The sequence below is a fragment of the Rhipicephalus microplus genome, chromosome 9 (genome assembly GCF_043290135.1).
Source record: "Rhipicephalus microplus isolate Deutch F79 chromosome 9, USDA_Rmic, whole genome shotgun sequence".
NCBI lineage: Eukaryota > Metazoa > Arthropoda > Arachnida > Ixodida > Ixodidae > Rhipicephalus > Rhipicephalus microplus.
This window is the reverse complement of record NC_134708.1, coordinates 48,610,230-48,635,850: the sequence shown is the minus strand read 5'-3', so window position 1 is coordinate 48,635,850 and position 25,621 is coordinate 48,610,230. Positions and strand designations below refer to the sequence as shown.

Sequence of the window (25,621 nt, the reverse complement as noted above, 5' to 3'; positions counted from 1 at the left end):
TAATGAAGAAAGTGCCTCAATGACCTAGTTGCAGCGAAGACTCTCAACGCAAATAGTGAGAGTAATTTTTAGTGATATTCTGATTAAATGAGGACTAATTAGACAAAACCAACAAAAAATTTCGCAAGTCCAGACAATCAGCATTCAGAACATAGAAGGATTCCTCATGTCAGCAGATGTTGCAATAAATAACGCATACACGATCGTTCCGTTACGTTTTACTTTAATCAATTTGTCGTTATTCCAGCCCGATGGCTCATGTTCTTCCTACCTGAAACACAAACTGCAGTGCGACGATAAGGGATGGCCTTGGCCGGCAGCGTACGCACGCAAACAACATCCTATACGTACAGTGCATGGCTTCCCAGCATGGTATTTCGAAGGCTGCGCCTGTGCGCCCACAAAATGCTCTCATTACTGCTGCAACACGTAAAGGCAATTAAGGACAGTGCGTGGAGGTAAGCAAGTTTTTTGTGACTCTGTGGAAACATTCTACACGCCGAGATCCGGCACAGGAAGTGGCGGCAGTTCAATAGTTCTACGAAACAGCTGTCCCACGACCGCCTCTAACAGCAGCTGACATTGCTTGCGCTTTTTCGTATGCACACGCACATGTTGGCTTTTTTTCTCTACACCTCTGGCTTGCGCTGCTTTGAATCGGGCAGAGCTAGCCGTCGTTCCCAGCTGCCCTGATAAGATTGAATGTCACGGGGCATGTAGGCTTCGTTGGGTGATGTGCTATGGCTGGTCACTCGTACGATGCGCATCGAAGGTCCACGACACCACGAGGGGAAGCTCGTAAATCTGCAGCTGCATCGAAGTGCGACGGAGATTCGGGCATTTGAGGGGACACCGTCGTCTTCGGAGTAGAAATGGGAGCCTGTTCGCAGGTGAGCGCCTAAGAACACCCGCGATTCTCGTTCCCGTCATTGGACTGTAATAAAGTGTGATTATCAACAGTAAGTATGCTGTTTTAAAGCCGATAGAAAAGTTGGAAACCTATTTCTTTCTTTTATATGAGCTCTACAACAAAGGCACCTAATCGCCTACCCCTGAGACTACTGTGCGCTTGGTTTGGCTTACTGTCCCGATAATACACTTGAAATGTCAGCTGTGACTCCTGTGAGAATACCTCGCTGTTCACGGTATAACAGCAAAGTGGCTCTAAAAAAGTCTTTTTTTATGCTCTTGCGAGCAGGTAATCCAACTCACTGAGTCACAGATACTATAGCGCACGCGCAAGAAAGCCAACAACGCTGCTACAACAACAGCACCGGGCGTAGAAGAGAAGTACTGTTTGGAACAAGAATGTTCTCGATCAGGCGTTCACTTAACTTTGCGTGTCAACCGTGAATATCTATTGACCTGGAAGCAAAAATATCGAAGCCTTAACATCTAAGACATTCGCTCAACACCAATCCTCACGCAAGCCTGATATTACCCCACAATGTGCTCAGTTGGTTTTTATTCACAAGTGAACAAGGAACGTCTGTCATCTAACTGAATCACTTCTTCAACTGTTCCAGTCACAAAAAACTCTACACTTCTCCCTTTAGCCTGGCCGTTCAAGCAGAGAAGTAGCCAACACGTGCTACACGAGCCAACGTTTCCTAAAGCGCTCCCGTTTTAAGAACTCAAAGCAAGAAGCATGTTCAAACATTAGCATTGTCTATGTACAAGCAAAGCAAATTGTTATTATTCGTCATTTGAAGGCAACTGGCACTCTTTTATGAGCCTTTAATAGTGTTAAACACAACCAAGCGAATCGCAAGGGTGGCGGCTTAAGCTTGCTGGGAATTAAGGGCTGTAATATGCCAGCTCGAGGACACACGGACCCTAAAAAGAAACAAACTGCACTGTCTTGCAACATATTTTTATTGGTGCAGTTGTTTCATGTGCTAAATACATGAGGATGCATACGAAGAACAAAAGCGGGGAAGTGGGAGGAGGTGTTGACTCAGCCCGCATTTTCAATTTGAGCCCTAGTACACTCTAAATTGCAAAAGGTCATGTAAAAGTATTATCACGATTCGTCCAAAAAGTTCATTTTTCAAAGAGCGAGATTGACTGAGGGGGAGCTGACGCAATCACTATCCAGCTTCAGGAGCGTAGGCAGATTTTTTTTTACGGTGAAGGAAGGGGGGGGGGGGTCACCTTTTTAAATGGGCTTTTTTCGCTCTGCATGCCATGGCCCATGGCGTAAAAAGACTTAGTGGGAGGGGGGGGGAGCACAGGCACACGGGTACGCCACTGCCCATATTTTTTTAGGCGATCACCTTCAATGGTTTCGCATGTGAGCTTACAACGATTCTTCAGCAACACGTGCGTACTCGTGCAAGTGGGCTCGCAGCCGCAATGCCTGCAGTGAACCCCTGAATGCTTACGCTGATTGCGAAAATCGTTCTGGCGCTCATAAAGCCGCTCACTTGAGCACCTTCCAGGCTTCCCAACATGTTTATCTCCGTCCGACAGGGGCATCTGATAGGCACGCAAGAATATCCACGCTTCGCAGCGCAGAAACTGCCCAGCTTACCACTTTTCCCCAACCGAATTCCTTCGTATAAAATTTTTAATGAAAACGCGGGCTACCCTTTGACCAGCGTCTAAGCCATTGTAGAACAACTGGTCAAGAGCACAAAACGGGAAGGCACTGCATTCCCACATGTCCAGTCTTGTCAGGCTTCATTTCGTTGTGATTCCGAATATTCACGGTGTGTCGCATCGTCTGAAGAAACGTAGTTAGCCTGCTGGTGTCATGGTAGTTTTTTTTAGCAGCGGAGAAGATGACAAAACTTTGAAAGCGAGTCAATGGTGCACTCGTTAACGTGCAAACTGTCCGCACTTTTTTTTTCTGTCACAAGAAGAATGTCGTAGTGAGCGTTTCAAGTATGAACCGAAACATACGCTCACAGCAATCTGAAATGAGCGTGCAGGAAACAAAACAGCCAGTACAATGCCTTGTACACAATTCTACACAAAATATTTAGCATCCAACCTTTCAATAATATCAGGTTTCAATTTTTTTAAATATTTTCCTCAAGTACATCTCGCTGCGCACTGTTGCATTCTTTCCACTTCTTTTTAAAGCAAAAGTGTCACGTCGGGTTGAACCCACCGCTAAATACCGGGGTCACACGTTTCAGCTTTTGCTGGTTAACCATTTGTACGGAGTACTTCAGCAGTGATATTTTTTTTATTTCTTGCTTCATAATGGATAAACTTTGCTCGACAAGTTCATGGTCGGCGCTGATACATGCATACCTGTATTTCTCTGTGTCTGCCGTTTAAGCTAGCCTATTGACATGTCTTTTTTTTTTCTCTTAATTATCAAGAAATCCTGAAAGGAGAGGAGATCCTAATAATTTCAACCACTAAAACCTACTCTGCACATAACGTTCACTAGATTCGTTTGACATATCAGGATCGCCTTCAACTAAGCATGTGCAGGAGGTGTAGCATAAAATACATCAGTAGGGCCCCTCGTTTGCATCTCTGCTGCATTGGTTATAACAAGCGTCATTTCCAACACAGGTGACTGGAGGTGTATCGCGATGCATTAGCTTAATTATGCCATCCGATGACCTCACCGCCATTTGCACAAATGCAAAGATAAAAAAAAAGGTGAAGGTAAACGTTGCTGTTTTTTCGAAGTGACATGATATCCGGTCTGCATCAGACAGAAAACGGAAACCACCCTGACGTAAATCGCGCGTGTCGAGTTTTTCGCTGACACAGGCGGGCGACATGATGCGTGTGATTCACGGTCCGCCAAAAATTGAGCGCGCGAAAGTGCACCTATATCCGTCCTCGCGAACTTAGTGAAGAAGCTTGCCCGAAATCTCGTACAATTACTCATCTGTTCGCGTATAGTTCATGAATGTCACATGAGGGCGTGAATAGTGCGCTTCACCGCCGTTCGACATCGCTTTTCGGGTAAGAAATCTAGCGCAATTGTTTGCTCTCTAAGAATCCGTGATCTAAAATGTTTACTTAGTTAGAAATGGTTGTGAGAATCTCGGAAGACGCATGCAAGTTTGTTACTGACAGTGGCGTAGCCAAGGGGACTGACTGTTGAGGTGGGAGGAGAAATTTTCAATTTCGCTTGCGCATATAATACGCGCATGCATACAAACGCACACACGAACGTAAAATTTAACTTAATTGCCCCCCACTGGCCCCCCCACCCACCTTAAAAAAATTTTTTTTACTATGCCCTTGGATACCGGTATATGTCATATAAGCCATCATTGGCTCTTATCTATCTTTTACCTTCTCCAACACCTCGAGTTGTTTCCAAATGTATGAGAAAAGAACGTACAGTTTATTTAAAAAACAACGAGAAAAAGTTCCATCTTTGCCTGAGGTGTGCTACTTTCTCAGACCAGAAATAGCTTGTTGGGTAATGCGGCGTCCCTTGCCCAGTTCATGACACATATGGTCTTCCAAGCCTTGCGACGTTCAATGCCAAGTTTCTAGGGTTGCCTTCATATTCTGTCATTTTCTTTTTGAAGAAAACACTTTTTTTAAAAAAGCCACGAAATTGTGGCCAGTGTGGGCTTTACAGAGAAAACTCGAAGATAGGTGGAATTATTATGCGGCTGTTTAGATTGCTTTGACAAGGGTAATCTGCGTAAAGAGATGTATCTTTTGATTCTTCAGAGTACGTTCGAGAGCTGACCTTTATACGTTGAAATGCTAAGGCGTCACAATTTGTAACATCCCCGTTCCTGATATTCCGTGTGATTTCACTCCACTTAAAAATAATTACGACTGTTTTCAAGCCGGTACTAAAATTCGTTGGCGAAATCGTATTAACTTAGAGTTTTCGGAATAAATATATCATAGGTTAACATACGCGTCCACCAAGCCATGCAATTTACCCGTGTCTTATGGCCGTAGCACGCTCATAAAAGGCCCTATTGTCAAGAAAAGCGGTGTGCCTGTGTGGCAAGAATGATGAAAAAACATAAGTTAGCTGCATATTTTTCTTAACTACACAAATTCACTTGAAATTTTGAACTGCCAGATGTTTTTTCTTATTTTTCTTTTTCGCATCCACTGCCAAAAGCGTCACTTTGACGTTAAACATACACTGAGATGAAAAAACGAGCCCGGCGCAGATGATTAGAAGTGCGGCTGTAATTTCAATTCTCGACATGGCTGCATTCTGCGCCGATCGTGTGACTTCCTGTGCTGCTTCGTTAAAAGAGCGAATGTCGGCTAGTAAGAATTACCTGCACCTGCTCGTTTTACTGCGAATGATCTCTTTATATTAGAATGTGTTTCTACGTCACATCCGCTCACCCGTGCCTGATATCAGTCTGTCAGGAGCTCGCAGGTGTCTATAAGCATATGCCCCTTTCGGCTCGAGGTTTTATCATTTGATTGATTGATTGATTGATGAATTCATTGATTGAGAGATATGTGGGGTTTATAGTCCCCAAAACACCATATAATTATGAGAGACGCCATGTTGAAGGCTCAGAAAATTTCGACTACCTGGGTTTTTTAACGCGCACGAAAATCTGAGCACACGGGTCTACAGAATTTTCGCCTCGTTCAAAAACGCAGCACCCGCAGCTGGGATTCGATACCCCGACCTGCGGGATAGCAATAGATTACCGTAGCTACTAGACCATCATGGTTGGGTGTCTGGAGGTTTCATCATGCAAGTAGGAAATAAGTAAATTTTCTTCACTGCGTGCATGTTCTACGTAGCCAGGAATTTTACGAAACCCAAGTTGTTTAAAATGATAGAAGCTTAGTTTTTTTTTCAAAGGCTTCCATTCAGGCTAGTGGAAGATAGCGTCGAAAAACTAACGAAGAAATTTTGTTTGTGTGGGGGGCTTCTATGCGCCGAAGTAATAGACGTAACCAGTCGTGGGGGAGGGGGAAATGATCATGGGTCAGATACCTAGGTGTAGCTAAAAAGTGGCAAGAAAAACATCAGGTACCTATATTGATTCGATGGCACGTAAACAATACTAGACTATGACTACGTCCAAAAGGTGAAAGAGGATATCAGCAAGGTCGACAAAGAACGGGACAAAAAAAACAATAGGCTCCTGTTTGCCTTCGCGTCACCTTCTGTTCGTTTAAGCTTACCCCATTTGAATCTCTACTTTCGAAAATTCCTTGAAAAGTAAGCTTGAGCATGTCGTGATATTCAACATACCTAAAACTGTTCTAGTCAGGTTAATGCAGCTGCCTCACCAGCTTGCACAGTGGTATCATAATTGTTGTGCTTCCTTGAGACATTATCTGTTATTTCCTTCCTTCACACGGGGAAAGCCTTCGCTAGGTTTTCCCCGTGTGAAAGCCTAGCTAAGGCGAATTCTCCTAATAATTATTTTCAATCAGCTTTTGCAAGTGATAATGGCAGTGTTCCTCCTATAGATGAATCTGCAAAGAGGCACATTCAACATATTGTCACGACGTCAAAACAGAGGCCTTGCCGTAGAGATTGAGACACCAGAAGCAGGTCGATCTTTTTAATTAGAACGCTCAAGCGAGCTCTTCTTCTTCGTCCATTTCGTAGTTCTTCGTGGCACAAGCACAACTGCCATCGTCTTTCTTGAGCAAGCACGTGACATTTGCCTCCCTCCGAAAGAAGCATCGTTCCGATGCGCAACTTAGGTGCTCTACCAGGCGTATGAAGTGGTCGTACGAAAACGCTAACCGGGAGATAAATTAACTCGATAAATACGGTTTCATACGCACGACGTGCACGACTTCGGGCAAATGCTTTTGGCGCTTAGAACTACAATTAGTGTCGGGAACTACTTCGTAGTTCACGTCGTTCAAGCGTCGCATGACGCTGTATGGACCAAAGTACCGTCTTAGCAGTTTCTCAGAAAGTACACGTCGACGTATCGGAATCCAGACCCACACTTTGTCGCCTGGTGAGTAGCTAACAAAGTTGTGTCGGGTGTCGCAGCGTTGTGCATCTTGATGCTGCTGATGACAGATGCGTACGCGTGCGAGCTGTCTGGCTTCTTCGGCACGCTGAGTGAATTCTTCGGCGTCTACATGGATGTCGTCACACTCATGCGGCAACATGGCGTCCAATGTTGTCGTGACTTCGCGACCATATTGGTTTCTTGTCGAGCGGTGTTATAAGCAAAGGTCACGTACGGCAATATCTGATCCCAGTTTTTATGTTCCGTGTCAACGTACATGCTGATCACGTCTGTGAGGGTCCTATTGAGGCGCTCCGTCAGTCCGTTTGTCTGCGGATGGTATGCAGTTGTTCTCCGGTGAGCTGTACCGCTGAGTCTGAGAACCGATTTCAAAAGCTCTGCGGTGAAGGCAGGTCCTCTGTCTGTGATCACTGTTGTTGGAGCGTCATGCCGAAGGACGATGTTTTCGATGAAAAACTGAGCGGCTTCTGCTGCTGTGCCACGCTGCATAGCTTTAGTCTCCGCATAATGGGACAGGTAATCAGTGAACCCAATAATTTATCTGTTCTTTGTTGTGGAAGTTGGAAAGGGACCCAGGAAACCCATTACAATCTGGGTGAACGGCTTTTCTGGTGCTTCGACTGGATGTAAAAGACCGAATGGCTTGCTGGGAGGCGCTTTGCGTCTTTGGCAGTCGGTGCAAGTTCGCACGTGCTGGTTAACAGCAGCAGGTAACTTTGGCCAGTAGTACTTGCATCGTAGTCGGCACAATGTTCGGGTGTAGCCTAGATGACCAGAAGTTGCTTCATCATGGCACGCTTCCATAATTTCTTTTCGAAGAGAGGCAGGCACGATGAACAAGTGCGGATTACGGGTTGGTGAGAAGTTTTTCTTATAGAGAACATCGTTTCGCAAGCAAAAAAATGGCAGTCCTCTAGCAAATAACCGCGGCACGTCTTTACGTCGTCCTTCTAAATCTTCAATGAGTGGTAACAGCTCAGGGTCACTGCGCTGCTCTCGTGCAATAGTGGCTGTGTTGACAACTCCCAATAATGCCGCGTCAATGTTTTCGTCATCAGGAGTAACAGTTTCCACTGGCGACCGTGAGAGACAGTCGGCGTCGGTGTGCCTCTTCCCAAATTTGTAGACGATGGTCATGTCAAACTCTTGAAGTCTTAGGTTCCAGTGCGCCAAACGACCAAATGGATGTTTAAGGTTGGTGAGCCAGCAGAAAGAGTGATGGTCGCTAACAACCTTGAAGGAGCGGCAGTACAAATATGGACGAAATTTGATGACATCCCACACCACGGCGAGACACTCCTTCGTGGTGGTCAAGTAGTTCTCCTCCGTGCGAGAGAAAGTTCTGCTGGCGTAGGCTATTACTCTTTCACAGCCGTCTTGCCCCTGCACCAGAACGGCACCTAGACCTACATTGCTGGCGTCAGTGTGAAGTACTGTAGGGGCGTCCTGGTCGAAGTGCGCAAGGACTGGAGGTGTTTGTAAGCGTTGTCGCAGTTCATTGAATGCCATTTGCTCCTGTTCACCCCAAAAGAAGGGGACGTCCTCACGTGTGAGTCGTGTCAATGGCGCCACAATAGACGAAAAGTCCTCGATAAATCGCCGGTAATAGGCGCACAACACTAAGAAGCGTCTCACAGCCTTTTTGTCACGGGGTGCAGGAAATTGCGCTACGGCGTCTACTTTGGCCGGGTCAGGTCAAACACCCTCGTGACTGACGACGTGGCCTAGGAAGCTGAGTTCGTTGAAACCAAAATGACATTCTTCTGGTTTTAAAGTCAGGCTGGCCGAGCGTATGGCTTGGAGTACGGTAGATAGACGGCTGAGATGTTCCTCGAATGATGCTGAGAATACAACAACATCGTCCAGATAGACCAAGAATGTTTGCCACTTCAGGCCCGATAGTACGGTGTCCATGAGACGCTGAAAAGTAGCTGGCGCCGAGCACAGCCCAAAAGGAAGCACCTTAAATTCGTAAAGGCCATCAGGCGTAACAAAGGCCCCTTTTTCACGCTCTCTCTTGTCGACTTCTATCTGCCAGTAGCCGCTTCGAAGGTCCATTAAAGAGAAATAGCACGCATGACGCAGCCGATCGAGTGAATCGTCTGTGCGAGGCAGTGGATAGACGTCTTTCTTCGTGACTTGGTTCGACTTGCGATAATTAATACAGAAACGCAAGCTGCCGTCTTTTTTCTTGACCAAAACCACGGGGGACGCTCAAGGACTTTTCGAAGGTTGTATGACGTCATCCACGAGCATCTTCTGTACTTGCTTCTGAATCTCCTCGCGTTCTTTCGGAGACACACGGTAGGGGTTCTGCCAAATCGGTGGCGTGTTGTCTTCAGTAATGATGCGGTGCTTGGTCAATGGTGTCCGCTGGACCTTTGACGTACGCGAAAAGCAGTCTTCGAAGTGGTGTATAGGTCTAAGCAGGTGCTTCCTATCAGAGGGCGGTAGCGTGGAGCAGATGTACACCGACAAAGTTGTCGAGGCAGGGACTGTCGCGTCATCTGGTTGCAAAGCACAGCAATCTCCGGCTTGGTCTATATCATCGAAGTAGGCAATTGCGGTACCCTTCTGGATTTGACGGCGCTCGTTGCTGAAGTTTGTGAGGGGCACTTCTGCCTGTCCACCAGTAAGCGTTAGGATGCCTCTCGCGATGGAAATGCCTTACGTGAGCAAAAGAGCGACTATGTGCTCCACTATCACATCCTTATAGGAAGGCCACCCACTGGACACAGACACGTGGCAGCAGGATCTCGGTGGAAGCGTCACATCGTCGGCTATTCGCAAACTGCCGCGTAGTTCGTCGCTGCTGTCGTCGACATACGGATGTGCGCAAAACGTCACCATACGTTGAGGGATGTTAATAACAGCGCCATGATCTCGAAGAAAATTCATGCCCAAAATTAGCTCTTTACAGCATTCTGGCAACAGGACGAAAGTGGCCACGAAGCTAGAATCCCATATGTGAAGTCGAGCGGTGCATTTACCCGTGGGAATCATCAGGTGACCACCAGCGCTCCTTATGTGTGGCCCTGTACATGGTGTCTTGACCTTTCTAAGGCGGTCGGCGAGTTCTTGTCGCATGATTGAGAAGTCGGCGCCAGTGTCGACTAGTGCTGTAACGTGATGTCCGTCAATGAAAACGCCAAGATCAGCCCGTACAACTTCACCGGCATTAGTAATCGTCATCGTATTCGTCGTCGTATTCGTCGTCGTATTCGTCGTGGTTGTCGTTATATCTTCTTGCGATGATAGGGGGAACTTTTCGGTGTCTCGATGATTGGCAACCTTGCCCCCGGAGGTCGCAGTAGTTAGTTTTTCCGGCGTGGGCTAGGCGAATGGCCTCTGGTGACGTCCGCGTAGCTCTGAGGGAAGTCACGGTGACGCGCAGGAGATGGAGATCGCCAGCGACGTGGTGTAGTTGCTTGGCCAGTCGACAGTTGATCGGCATCGCGGGCCCGACGGTCTTCAGAGCGGAAAGAAGCGGGACGAGAAAAGTTCCCGAAGCCGGAATCGCTATGACGGCAATAGCGAGCAATGTAACCTGGTTCTCCGCAGCCAAAGCAAATAGGTCGACGGTCGGCCACGCGCCACAAGTCAGTTCGGCGAACTGGTGGTCGTCTCATGGAATCCCGTTGCCACCAAGGTACGGCCGCAGGTCGTGGCTGGAAGGGTGTCGCCACAAATGACGGTGGAGGACGACGGACCACATCAGCGTAGCTCGCTGGATGTGGCTCAGGACTTGGCGCCGGTGGTGTAACGGCTTGCCTCAACTCCTGGCGGACGATTTCGGCAACAGATGTGACGGGCGGTTGGGTAGGAGGGACGCAGAGGGCCCGAAGTTCCTCACGCAGTATTTCCCTAATCATTTGTTGGAGGGGACTTTCACACACGGCAGTGTTCTGAGCTGCAGCACTTACTGCCGTGTGGTTCGGCAGGCGGTCAAAGTGTCGGTATCGTTGTCGCAGTGCGTGCTCGATGACAGTCGCCTCTCTTATGAATTCATCTACCGTTGTAGGTGGATTTCGTACGAGGCCCGCAAACACTGGTTCTTTGACACCCTGCATTAGGTGACGCACCTTCTTCGCCTCAGGCATGTCAGGGTCAGCTCGTCGAAACAGACGGATTATACCCTCTGCGTACATGGCGGCTGTTTCGTTACGTTTTTGTGCGCGAGCCTCAATCAATTGCTGTGCGCGATCCCGTCGGTCTGTGTTCAAAAATGTGGCGAGGAGCTTTCGACGGAATTCTCCCAAGACTGTAAAGTACCCTCGTGGTTCTCGTACCACGTGCGAGCGCTATCTTCCAGGGCGAAATAAGCCCGGTCAAGTTTGTGCTCTTCGTTCCAGTGGTTAGATACAGCGACCCGTTCGAACTGTTCGAGCCAGTCCTCGACATCCTCGTACTCTTCCCCATGGAAAACTTCAGGAATGCGAGGATGTTCAAGAGTCACCTGCGAGGGAAGAGTGGTCTGCGATGGAATGGTAGCCGTGGATGCGGTAGGAGCTGCCATGCTGGTTAGAGGCGGAACATGTGCGGACTCCGGACTTAGGCCTAGTAGGCGCCGACTAAATCGGTGCACCGGAGTCGTGACGAGGGGCTGGGTCTCTGGACTAGGTGAACGGGTCTGAGCAAGACTGTCCTGCATCCGGTTGTAGGCTCCAGCACCTCCACCAGTGTCACGACGTCAAAACAGAGGTCTTGCCGTAGAGATTGAGACACCAGAAGCAGATAGATCTTTTTAATTAGAACGCGCAAGCGAGTTCTTCTTCTTCGTCCATTTCGTAGTCCTTCGTGGCACAAGCACAACTGTCATCGTCTTTCTTGAGCAAGCACGTGACAATATTACAATCACGGAACCAAAATCTTCAGCTTAAATTAGGTGCCAAGAAAAGATCTGGGTGTGATAATATTCCTAACGCATTTCTGAGGAGATGTGGTGAATGGCTAGCGTCATATCTGTCTTTATTCATTATTTATTCGCTATCAATTGGTAGGCTTCAGAAGAATTGAAGACCACGAGTCACACCCGTACACAAATCAGTAAATAGGTATGACATAAGTCATTCCAGGCCTATCTTTATAACATGCGCAGCTTTTAAATTAAAATACTGGAACACATTACTCTCAAACACATAACATCCTTCCAACATGGCTTACGCCGCGGATTATCAGCGGTTACTTAACTTTTGGAACTTGTTGATGACTTTTTCCGAGGCGCTGATTTCAGATAACAAATTGAACCTATACTATCAGATTTCTAAGAGTCTTTGAACTTAGTGACTCATAAGTATCTAATTAATAGCTTAAAGTTAATACTAGCTGATTGCGTCATAAATTATGGAGTATCTCATTACTTCAATGGTTGTTTACATTTTCTTGTAAGTGATGGACAGTCGTCTGATAGTGCCGAAGTGGTACTCGCTGTTCCCCAAAGTTGTCTTTTGGCACCAATTCTTTTTTGAATATTTATCAACAACCTACCAGCTCATACAAAGGTTAAAATAAGATTATTCGCATATTACTGCATTATTTATCGCATGATTTACACGCATGACGATCACCTAGCCCGTGACTGCACTTTGCAAGCAGTAATAAAATAATGCTCCAACTGGCACATGACAGTATATGTGAAAACATTCATGCTACTCCTTGTCTCGAGGAAAAAAATAATTGTTATTTCCGTATAATAGGATTGACACAAAATTAAGTCCCATCCACGAACATAAATACCTGGTGTCAACCATAAGTGAGGACCTTAGATGGATAAGTTACATCAACCACATAACAGCAACCACACTCAAACGAGTCTTTTTCAACCAACGCCACCTTCGATTATCCCCTATAGATACCAAACTGCTGGCTTATAACGGATTTATAAGTGACGTAAAGATGGCCACGTAAACATTAGCCCTACAAAGCTCGAAACACCTAACAAATGCAGGTTTCGTGCAAGTCCAAATGTCTCGATTTTTTTTCATTGCGAAGCATTTCTTTACGAAGTGCAGGCCAGCACATGGGCTGTTTATTGTCTGTCTGTCTGTCTGTCTGTCTGTCTGTCTGTCTGTCTGTCTGTCTGTCTGTCTGTCTGTCTGTCGGTCGGTCGGTCGGTTGGTCGGTCGTTCGGTTGGTCGGTCGGTCGGTCCGTCCGTCCGTCCGTCCATCCGTCCGTCCGTCTAGGTCTGAGAGCTATCATGTTCGTCTCTTTTTCGCGACACACACCGAAATTTGCATAGAAGGGCATGTGATGAACACAATGAACCGGTAATTACATGAATAGCGTGAGATACTTCTCGCGTATACGCTATGAAACGCTTCAGTCACGTGTGGCACATACCTTAACACGGCCCACTGAATTCGTGTATATACAATTTGTATCAAATCGGCAACCACGACAACCTACTTTCACAAAGTGTTACACGATCACACTTGTATTACAGATGAGTCACTCGTCGATAGCGTTCGTTGAAGGGGTGAAAATTAGAGGAGCGGATAGGTAGAAATTCAGGGTGCACGGGAGCAAGAATTCAACTCAGGCATTATGCTTGGTAGTCAAGTATTGTACCACAAAGCTGCGCCAGTGCTACATGCTGCTTATGAAAACAACCCGCATAATAGCTTATGCGGTCACGTTAACTGTGCTTGAGTGTCCGCTATCGGCTGTTGTAACAAACGTAACCGATGACCGTAAAAACTATCATCATAATAAACGAGTATGTGTCCCGAAAATTGGGCAAATGCCACTTCTCACTGCTGGATCACTGAAAACGAAGAGTGCGATAGTTAGCAAGAAACGGCTGCAGGCGAAACGACGGCATCGAACGAAAGATCCTGATTACGCACAGTGAATAGTGAAGGCAATGGCACGGGCGAAGAGTTCCTGAAGCGATGGAAGCCCTACGCCAACGGTGACGTGCCGGCAGAAATGTGACAAATGAGTTCACTCGGTTTTAGTGCTAGATTTGTAGTGTAGGCTACACGGTCAGAGAGTGAGCACTTTCGCGTGGCTTAAGGCGAGCCGTTCTGCGCAAGCGCGAGGGGCAGTGACGTCACACGTCACACAGCCGGTGAGCCGGATAAGGCCTAGAACCTCCTGGAGTGACGTGTCACTAGTGGGTTGGCGTTTGAGTCGCGTGATATCATTCGCTCGCTAGTCCGTTCGTCCGTCCCTCCATTCGTTCGTCCAGCCACCCACCCATCCATCCATCCATGGTTCATTCATGCATACTTCCGCCAGTCCGTCCGTAGTTCCCGCTACGTATAACGTGGCATAGCCGAGCTAAGCGACTGCTAATTTTTCGTCTTTGGAGTTTGGACATTGGTGTTAGGTCTCTTACTAGTTCTAGTTTAACTTGAAACAACATGACATTACCTAGTTAACCCTAGCAATAACCTAGAAGCCATCAGATTAGGCTTCAGAATTGTCTACTTTCACTGCTTTTAATCGTGTGCGAATTGGCGCCAGCTTCGCCATTTTTAATTCCCAATCAAACAATCTCCTCGTGTACACGTTCCCTTCATCCTTTTTTTCAAGCTAAGCGGGGAACATGGGTAACTAGGGAGCAGGACGATGCATCCGTTCGTCAGCGCGCGAATTGACCATGAGCATTTTTTTTTGCGCACGCACCGTGTACTTTCAGCCTGATCCCGAGCGAGAGTCCCGACACGGCGTGACATCCCGTGGTGGCCATGGTAACTATCAAACTCACGATGCTCGAATCAGCCAATGGCATTGGACTTCTGTTTTATGGCGTGGTCATTTAGATTTATGACATTGGATTAGACGCCTTTAGATCAGAAGTCAACCGACGCGCATTTGACCAAGCAATGATTTTTTGTGATGGTGTCATCATTTCAAATCATAGTGACCTTTACATGACGTCCTTAGTTAAGGCGTCTTTGACGTCATGATGACGTCAATGCAAGATGATTTTTGTATCAGCCGTATTAAGAGAAGAGCGAGCGATTTCTCACTGACGAAGACGTAATCGTAAATTTATTTTAGGGTACTGCGCCGTAATGTTTGGCTGACGTGTTCTCAGAAGCTTCGACTACCGATCGGGAGCGTTTTATGATCACGCTAAAAAAATCAAAGCCTATTCACGAGGTGAATGACAACGAGTGGGGCGAAGTGGACGGACGGACGCATAGACGAGCAGATGGACGCCCGGGTGCACGGATGGATGGACGTATGCACGAACAGGCGCACAAATAGACGGAGGGATAAATGGATGGACTGACTGACGGCTACTGGCCATATATGACTGCAAACTAACTGCTACTACAGCGATGACGACACGGGACACACAACCCACGACGTAAGGAGCTTCGCCCCTAAATGTGTTGCAGGGCCTCTTTCAAACAAAAGCAGGTAGTAGCTTTCATGACCCATTTCTTCTACTTTCGGGATTTCTTCTTTAAAGCAAAACGAGGTAGTGGCCTTCGAGCCCCATTTTCTTTAATTTTCGAGATGTTGTCTTTGTGTATGCCCACAGAGTTTGTACGCTTCGATGCCTGCGCTCGTCTCGGAGTCACTGCGATGGGCCAGCCTAGTGTCCCTAGGCGTCGGGTGGACCGAGGCCGTGCACCGCCCGTTGCCTGTTTCCTCCAAGGGTCGCAGCATGACGCTCATGGACGGCGTGTTCACGGTGAGACAACTCAGTAACAGATGTTTCTTCTCGGACATGCAATCCGACGTTTAGCCGAATTAACACGTGTACTGCATACACGCCAAAAAAGTTTAACACCCTCCTGTGTGCAGAAATGGGCTGTTTTGCCGTCTCATTCACATCCAGATTCACGAGTACGGCAAGGTCGGTTAGTTGATATTGCATCATGGTGCCTTGCTTAAGGCTGCTTTCACTGGCTTGTCAAGCCGACATCAGCATTCTCCATCAGAAATAAAGTATCATTTGTAGTTTAGCGTCATGTCTTAAGTGTTCTTTCCATGTCCCCGTCTGTGTGCGCTGTAAGCCTCCGTGAAACATCCAGAGGGCTGCACATTCATTGCTACTAGGGAACGAGTTGGCGCGGACGTGCCATTTGCGTGCGTACACTGGCGAATGAGAGCTGGCTACAAACTCAGCAACGTTTTCATAAAGTTCTGGTTGCGAATGTTAGACTTTATAATGTACCTAAAGTCAACTGCAACTACTCGTGGACATAGATCACCAAGATCTATCGCTGTGGCTCTTTTTAGTGGGATGTAATAAATCACCTTATCACGGCGAGGAGTCGTGTGGTCGCTCGCGCATTAGCCTAAGACGCCCTGAAAAGAAAAGTCTTATTTTTCCCCGTTCTATTGTATTGAACCCCCTTACCCCAAAATCGAAGCCTTCCTCACCCGATATTGTTTGGAATGTACTCCCGAACCAGATGGATTGGCCCACTTTGGACCATGCAGTGATCTCTTGTGACGCCGTGAGCATATCATGTCGCAGTGATATCTACATGACGCTTATAATTATGGCTTTTGTGGACTCATGATCGCGTCATCGCAAAATATTTTTTAATCACTCGTTTTGACGCTGCTTGCGCCAATGGTAACTTTCCACATTTTATGGGACATTTAAGCCTTTAACATTAACATCGAAATGACTACTGCAGTTGGTTACGAAGCATGTCAGCTGGCATTCGCCACCTGTCTTTATGCTTTTTTGCACTAGGTGTTTTCGTCTAGTCGTGTTGTCATTTGCTTATGGAACCACATTACGTTGCGCACTACTCTAATGACCACTTGGCATGTCTTTTTTCAACTCTCCTCGCTAGCTCTTCAATGTAGGATCATCAGTGACCGCGATCAGACAGGGTGTCTACATGATAAAAGAGAAGCACAAACTTTTCGACATCTGCCCCCGAATCACGAGGACCGCCGCGGCCAGCTTCGCCAGCTCAGCAGTCCTGGTGAGTCTGTATACGTCACCTTCATTGAGGTATATAGAGTCCGGCGGAATCACGCCATTCCTAAGATACGGCCACATCTCTCGGCGGCGGCAACGGCACTCCACCATGATTATGTCGAAAAAATATAATGCCGGAGTTCCACTCAGTGCGAAACCTGTGGAAAAGGCAGAGCTCCATTTCTCCTGTGATTTTCTTGTGATTTATTGTAACCGCTATGCGGTTATCACTTCAACCACTAACAAGGCAGTTGCGCCATCTATGAGTGTATAAGCGAACCATAGCACAAAACAAGTAGATACTCGTCTCCCGACTGGCCCCACAAAAGAACAGCCCGGCTGTTAAAATTATAGGGTATACGAAAAACAATTAGTGATCAAAATCGACTTCCCTTTCCATACAGCCGAGATCCATTGAAATATTCAGGTAAATTTTCAGTATCACATTGTCCGTTGCCATTTTCTAAAAATGCAACACAGCGCAGCTCCCCGTTCCGCAGAAAGCCCACGTGTTCTATATGCATTTTATATGTATCATTCAATAGCGTTCTATATGTGTCACTATTTGACCTATATCACCAGCGTCAGTCATTCATCACCCCGTCTCACTGGGGAGCCAGAAGCATGCGCCCTACCACGGGGTGGTTCTCACAATTCCACCAGCACCAACACAGCCAAAAATAGAGTCTGCGGTGACGCCTTTCTCTACCACTGACGTCACACGTGACGTATCTGCTCACATAGGAGCTTGGCTGCTGCGCAATTTAGAATACGCAAACAAACTATCGCTATTCAGAACGCCTGTCTACTCAAGAGATTTTAACACCCCTTAAAAGACCTAAAAGTCAAAACTGCCAAAATAGACAGTCTGCTCAAGTAAAAAAAATACAGTGAAAGTAAAGCCAAGACAGTAATGAAGAATCACCGGACAGGACCAGTGCATGTCCTGTCTGAGGAATTCTTCATACCTCGCTATATTTCAGCTCTTTTGCTCCATAGAACATTATAAAATGGCTTGCTCAGCAACCTATGATACTGCGAGTCTAGTTTCAGAAAACTTTCGGGAAATCTTCTTTCTCGGAAATTTTATGTTTCGTATTGTATGATAAGCTAGCAGAGGCGTGCAGCGTACTGACAACCAGGTGTGGGAGACAGGTCGTGAAGAGGCGTCAAAGAGGGAAGTTGATGTAACTGGACTGTCGTATGATCGGTATAAGCGTTGGCTGGAGCGGACAATCACACGGCAAAATGATACGCATACCCCAGCATGCAATATGTGGTTCATTACTGTAATGGAACTATCGATCATTCTGCGCATGCGTCAGTGCACTTCTGCGTCAGTCAACCGGACACCCGCCTCTTCACGGGACAAGCCGCACTTGTGACGTGTGCCGCCTGACGCCCTGAAATCGTTTACCGCATTAGTTTAACCGGAAGCGTCCTTCATGAGCTCTCCTTGCTCGTCTAGACTGCCTTAATTAATATTGTGAAACCTTACTGCAATTCACTTACGCTAAAATGTTATAAATTTGTTTTTTTTTTCAGAGGTGAAAAAAGTGCATCTTGTGTCGTAACTTGTATTGCCAGAAATTAAATTCTGAACCTCCTCCGACAAGAGGAGGAAGTGGTCAGTCTACACTTCAACCATGCATGACTTACGTAAGAATGGTTTGTTAGTTGGATTTAGTTTATCATTTTTAACGTTCCAAAGTGGCTCAGACAATGAGAGACGCCCTAGGGAAGGGCTCCAGATAACATTTCCAAGTGCTCAAGCTGTTGGTGATTCAGGGAATTATCACGATCACACAAAGTACACTTTGTGCTTGGTAAATCATACCATCTTCATACTTCAGTAGCTATAAGTAAATATTCAAGAAGTCGCTAGGTGATTCCATACATGCCAACCCTTCATAAATAGATACCATCAATGTCTTTCGAATATATACCCACTAGGAGGTGCCACAACACTTCCGTGGCGAAACTACGCATGTGAGACGCTCATCACACACAAAAAAGAAATCACCGCATCCACAAAGTGATTGATGTAGAGGAACTTGCTCGGAGGTGCACGAAGCGTTTCACGGCGAGACCATTTCTGCAGGAAGGCTTGTTACCGAGCCTACGCATAATGTGTAAGTCGAAGGCAGCGTTGTCGGGCACGTCTTACGGTCGCCACTGCACAGAGTTGGCCACGTCGCTCGGCATGCTAACCACCTGCCCCTTTATGCCACAACGACCGCTGCCATGAGTCAAATGCCTAACGCTCATAAATGGCAGATGTGAAGCTATCAAGCATCCTTCAACGGGTTTGAGAACATGCTCGTGAGAAGGCTTGGGAGGATATCGCTACTCGTGCGTGACACCCATTGTAGAAACTTGTCACGTGATACCGTGTCTAGGGAGCGACGAGAACGAAGTAGACAAAGTCGCGAGGAGAAGAGTGTGCATGGATGGATGGATGGATGGATGGATGGATGGATGGATGGATGGATGGATGGATGGATGGATGGATGGATGGATGGATGGATGGATGGATGGACGGATGGATGGATGGATGGATGGATGGATGGATGGATGGATGGATGGATGGATGGATGGATGGATGGATGGATGGATGGATGGATGGATATGGCTGTGCGCTTTAGATCAGGCGGTGGCTAGCGCCACCAAGTCGTAATACCTAATGAACAAAAACTACATTTATATATTGTCATGACCAAGAAAGACACTGGGGCTCCGGCGCGCGGATAGCTAGAGCAAGGAGGAGGAAGACGAAGTACAGATTGAGAACAGCTGGTGCAAAATATCAACATTACATAAAAGCTACTTTAGACGCTCCTTCTCAAGATGGAGATGACACTAAAGCTATGAAAATAAGCGCAGTAATTAAAAGGGCATACAAAAACGCTGAATTTACTGTTAAATCGGCGAAGAGAATACACTATAGCCCCTGGTGGAATTCCAACTGTTCACGAGATCACAGACGAAGAGAGGCAGCTTGGAAGCTAATACATACTCAGTTCCCCAAGAACTGGTCAGATTATAAATTTCTTTCCGCTGTATCTAAACACACGGTGCCCCAAGCTAAAGAAGATTATGAGAAAAAAACATTTCGATTTTCTCTCGAAATCTATAAATAAGGAAGCTTTATTTTAATATATGCGATCTCGCAAAATCCTGCCGTCTACATTAAATGCTGATTATGAAAAACTATCATTGAAAGAAACGAAGAACTCTTAAGAGTCAATTGGCAGAGGCCTAGAAATTAGATTTTCTTCGATTATGGCTTTCAACTGGCAAAAGTCTAGCATAAGCACTGACTTCGAAAACGTAACGCTGTCTGAAGCATCAAAAGTCATTCGACATCTACCATCGTCAGCTCCTGGTCCAGATGGAATCACAGTTCCTATGATTAAAATTTTATTCAAGCTATCCCCCTGCGACGTCCTCAATCTTATAAACTAGTATTTAAAGAATGCCTGGATACCGTATGACTGGAAAATATCTAAGGTAATCCCATTAATAAAAAAGCAAGGATTAGGTTTTACCATGGAAAATATCAGACCCATGTCGCTAACTTCAAACATGGTGAAACTCATAGAGAGGGTTCTAAAGGGCCGAATAAAATCCTGGATGACAATTAAGGTCATATTAAAGACAAATAAAATTGGTTTTCGTTGTGAATGCTCAATTTGGTGCGCCCATGTAGATTTAGAGAGTCGAATACAGCTTGCTCGTAAAAGGAAACAGTACGCCGCATTAGTAACTCTCGACATAGCTAAAGCGTACGACAGTGTCGAGCACTCTATTCTACTGACCACCTTGCAGAGTTTCCTCAGTATATTACTGAGTGGATAGCAGGACTCCTAAAATCAAGGGAATTGTATTGCGTGAAGGATGGCTGTTCGCATAATTTCAAACAGAAACGTGGTGTTCCCCAAGGGTCCGTCCTATCTCCAGCATTATTCAATATACTGATGAGCTCTATTCCAACTGTTCAGGATGTCAGTGTCTACATTTATGCAGATGATATCGCGTTCTTCGTTGCAGAGAGCGACATTTACTCACTACATCAAAAACTGCAAAGATATATTAATACACTAGAAATTTGGTTGCAATCCATTTCATTGTCATTGAACATCAGTTAAAGTGCGCTCTTGGTGTTTCCTATAGCAGATACAGTTTCAATTTCTGTATTGTATAATCGGGAACCTATTCCACAAGTAGATTCAGTCAAGTACTTAGGAATGATTTTAATGAAAAGCTAAATTGGAGCCCCCACATTGAATATATAACAGCAAAGGCACAACGGGCGTTAGGTTTATTACGCAGGTTAAGCAACAGAAAATACGGGCTGCGCAGACACACGATGTTAATGATATATAAAATGTATGTGTGACCAATATTGGAATTTGGGTGTGTATTATTCTCGGGGGCCGCTGGTTATAAAATTAAACCGCTAGTAATGTTAGAGCGAGAAGCCCTGCGAATATGCCTGGGACTTCCCAGGTTCGTGGCGAATAATGTATTGTATCAAGATGCACGATTGCCAACACTCCTAGTCGATTCCGCATTCTAACGGTTCAAACCTTCTTAAAGCACTACAGTTTACCGGCGCGAAGATCAGAGTACGCATTTATCAGCGACCCTGACTCTTTCTTTCTTGCACATTGGCCTCGATTTCATACCCCTCAGATAACTTTCGTTAAAAAGAAACTGGATTGCATAAATGTAAACATTAGCACAGTAATTGAAACTAATTCCTCAACCATCAACATTAGAATAGAGTACGATGAAATCTTCCCCCCACAAGCCAAGTTGCAATCTCTTAGATTTTTGACCACTACATTAAACGATTACTTGGTACATGCAGAAACAAAAAATGTAATAGCTACGGATGCTTCTGTCAACAATGAAAAGGCAGGCGTAGGAATTGCGTCTGATTTCCTCGGCTGGTCTTTTTCAGTAAGGCTTTCAGATTTCACTCCTATATTTGAAGCCGAGCTAGTAGCTATTATTTTAGCTCTTCGTAAAATTCCTACGACCGACACCAGTGCAATCATCCTAACAGACTCACTTTCGGTGTGTGCAGCTCTGACAACCTCTGAACAATCTCATGCCCTAGCAGCGTTCCACACATTAGCAGCGCCACATTTAAAACTCCTCAAATTAGTGTGGGTTCCAGGTCACTGCGGATTACAATAAATGAATTGGCAGATGCTTTGGCACGAGCATCACTTGATGGACCAGTAATTTCAGTACTTCCAGAGTTAGAATACTTATCAGGGGTTAGATATAGGAAATTCGCTATGTTTACAGATAGTTTAGAAAATATCACACAATGGACAGATTATCAGCACCTCAAATTTTCATGGAAAGCCTAGTGGAGTCCGTCAAAAAAACTTGAAATATATAATCTCCAGATTCCGGTGCCGTGTCCCCCCATTAAATTTTTATTTACACAGAGCTGGTCTGACACTTTCCCCCCTTTGTCCATTCTGCGAAGAATCAGAAACTATTGAACATTATTTTGGCTCATGTCGTAACTATGCATTAAATAGGAAACGACTTTTAGATATTCCATTTGCGAAGCTAGGTTTAAATTTAACCACAGAAAATGTTCTAAGTTTTGGTGCCTCTGTTTTGGGAAATTGCCACAGAGATGCATTCGATGCGGTGTGTAATTTTATTCAAGACTCTAAACGTTTTTCAACATGGTGCCCACGTTAACAGATATCCAAAAAAAACGGGTCGAAAAATAATTTTCAATTCTGGATAAATCCATGACATACCAAATTAATCGGATTTGGCAAAACCAGCTGTCTGGTCGGCTCCTAAAATCAAGTTGTAGCTATTAGTGTCTACTTAGTTGTTGATTCTTTTTTCTCACTACCTAAATCTTTGGTTTCTTTCTTTTTTTAACATACTGTCTTCACTATAAAACTCCCCCAACCCCCTTCCCCTTTTTTTTCGTTGTAAGCAATAATGCAGTTATCGTTCATATGAGACTATATGTTCTCTTGGCCAATCCCCCAGAGTGGGTATGAGCCATGGATTAGAGGATACAAACAAACTGAAACGGGTTGTTGAACAAGCAGGGGTTGACTCGGTGAAGGAGAGCTTTATTTAGCGCAAGGGCTAACTGAACGCAAGCCTGCGATCACAGCAAGTCTTCTTCTCTTTCTATCCTCGAGCTCCATGCCCACTACCCTCGTTACAATCACCCCCGGCCGATGAGGGAGCCATCCTGGCGACCTAAGGACAGGTGTAGACAGAAGGGTCATGGTATGGCTTGAGCCGAGAGATGTGTACGATTTCTTTTCCCCGACGGCGCTTGTCCGGAGATGCATCCAGCGGCTTGACAAGGTAGTTGACAGGGGATGTTTGGCGCACAACTCGATAAGGGCCATGGTACCTGGACGAAAGCTTGTGGGAGAGTCCTGGAGTAGTAGAAGGAATCCATAGCCACACCAGTGAGTTCGGAGAAAAGCTCATATGCGTGGTTGACGCGTCGTGGCGATGTTTTTGGCGCGTCTGGTCATGTGACGTGAACGCACGAGCAAGCTTCCGACATTCTTCAGCGTGTGCTGCTGCTCGAGAAACGGTAGTCATCGCTGAAGGGTCCAGTCGATAAGGAAGAATGGTATCCATTGTTAATGATGGCTCGCGTCCATAAAGAAGGAAGAAAGGCGAAAATCCAGTGGTGCTTTGCGTTGCAGTGTTGTAAGCATATGTCACAAAAGGGAGTATGCTATCCCAATTGGACTGGTCGGATGAAGCGTACTTGGCCAGCATATCCCCAAGTGTACGATTAAAACGCTCTGTCATCCCATTAGTTTGCGGGTGATAGGCTGTGGTAGTGCGGTGTATGATGCGACACTCGCTCAACAACGCTTTGATGGCATCAGAGAGAAAAGCGCGGCCACGGTCGCTTAGTAACTCCCGAGGTGCTCCATGCCTTAAAACCAGGTTTTGCAGTATAAAAGACGCAACGTCTTTTGCGGTAGCAGAAGGTAACGCAGCTGTTTCAGCGTACCGCGTTAGGTGGTCGATAGCGACAATGACCCAGCGGTTGCTACTCGAAGTATAGGGAAGCGGACCGTAAAGGTCGATTCCGACACGATCGAAAGCTCGTGCTGGACATGGCAACGGCTGCAAGAGACCTGTGGCATGTTGAGTGGGCATTTTGCGTCGCTGGCACGTAAGGCAAGACCTTACGCAACGGCGAACGAAACGGTACATACCGCGCCAGTAGTACCGCAGCTGCAAGCGGGTGTATGTTTTTAACACACCAGCGTGGCCACATTGCGGATCATCGTGGAACGTGGCACAAATGTCAGAGCGCAGATGTCGGGGGATCACGAGCAACCACTTACGGCCGATCGAGTTGTAGTTTCGGCGGTAAAGCAGGTTATCCCGAATAGCGAAGTGTCCTGCTTGACGGCGAAGCGTCCTGGAAACTGGAGCGGGCGTCCGGTTTGAGAGAAAGTCCAAAAGAGATGAAATCCAAGCATCTTTGCGTTGCTCGGAAGGCATGTCCGAGATGCTGATGGCCAAGGCAGCACTAGTGGAGATAGGCGAGCCGACAGGCTCTGAAGCCAATGGCGAACGTTACAGGGCATCGGCGTCGGAATGCTTCCGGCCAGAACGGTAGATAACACGGATATCGAACTCCTGTAACCGCAATGCCCAACGAGCGAGCCGACCCTTAGGATCTTTTAGCGAAGATAACCAGCGAAGCGCATGGTGGTCAGTTACAATATCAAACGGACGTCCATATAAATAAGGCCGAAATTTTCCGATTGCCCAAATAATGGCGAGGCACTCCTTTTCAGTTACACTGTAATTCTTCTCGGCCTTACTGAGGGTGCGGTTGGCATAGGTAACGACGTACTCTTCAAAGCCCTCCTTGCGTTGGGCCAGTATGGCCCCTAGCCCGACACCACTAGCGTCCGTATGAAGCTCCGTTGGCGCAGACGGATCGAAATGTCGGAGTATGGGAGGCGTGGTGAGGAGCCGTCGGATTTCCTGAAATGCATCATCACACGCCTGCGACCACGCTGACAAATCAGAACTTCTGGCAAGAAGATTGGTCAAAGGGGCGATAATGGAGGCGAAATTGCGGACGTAGCGCCGGAAGTAAGAACATAGGCCGATGAAGCTTCGAAGCTCTTTGATGGTGGTTGGCTTTGGGAACGCTGCGACTGCATTAAGTTTCGTGGGGTCCGGGAGAATGCCGTCCTTAGAAACCACGTGGCCGAGAATTACAAGCTTGCGAGCGCCGAAGTGGCATTTCTTCAAGTTAAGTTGAAGTCTCGCCGTGGAAAGGCACGTAAGAACTTGCTCGAGGCGGCTGAGGTGGGTCGCAAAGTCGCTTGAAAATACCACAATGTCATCCAAATAACAGAGGCACGTTTTCCATTTCAGACCTCGCAAGACGGTATCCATCATCCTTTCGAAAGTGGCAGGCGCATTGCAGAGGCCAAAGGGCATAACGGTGAATTCATATAGTCCATTCGGTGTTACAAAGGCTGTCTTCGGGCGGTCACCCTCTGCCATGGGCACCTGCCAATAGCCAGAGCGTAAATCTAACGAAGAAAAGAACTCTGCTCCTTGTAGGCAGTCCAAAGCATCATCGATGCGCGGCAGAGGGTATACGTCTTTGCGCGTTATCTTGTTGAGTCGGCGGTAGTCAACGCAGAACCGGATGGATCCGTCTTTTTTCCTGACGAGAACAACCGGTGAAGCCCAGGGACTGTTGGAGGGCTCGATGATGCCACGTTTCAACATGTCGTCCAC

At 46.5% G+C, this 25,621-nt stretch overlaps 1 protein-coding gene across 1 annotated transcript in view; it reads left to right on the top strand.

The window, feature by feature from the left end:
* Window positions 1-630: 630 nt before the first annotated feature.
* Window positions 631-25,621, top strand: part of LOC119165008 (ATP-binding cassette sub-family C member 3-like) — a 134,663-nt gene continuing 109,672 nt past the window's right edge. The window contains exons 1-3 of the mRNA XM_037417204.2: window positions 631-890; window positions 15,419-15,571; window positions 16,692-16,826. Of these exons, the coding sequence (XP_037273101.2) occupies window positions 873-890; window positions 15,419-15,571; window positions 16,692-16,826 (306 nt within the window). The 5' untranslated portion in view covers window positions 631-872. The remainder of the gene's footprint in view (window positions 891-15,418; window positions 15,572-16,691; window positions 16,827-25,621) is intronic.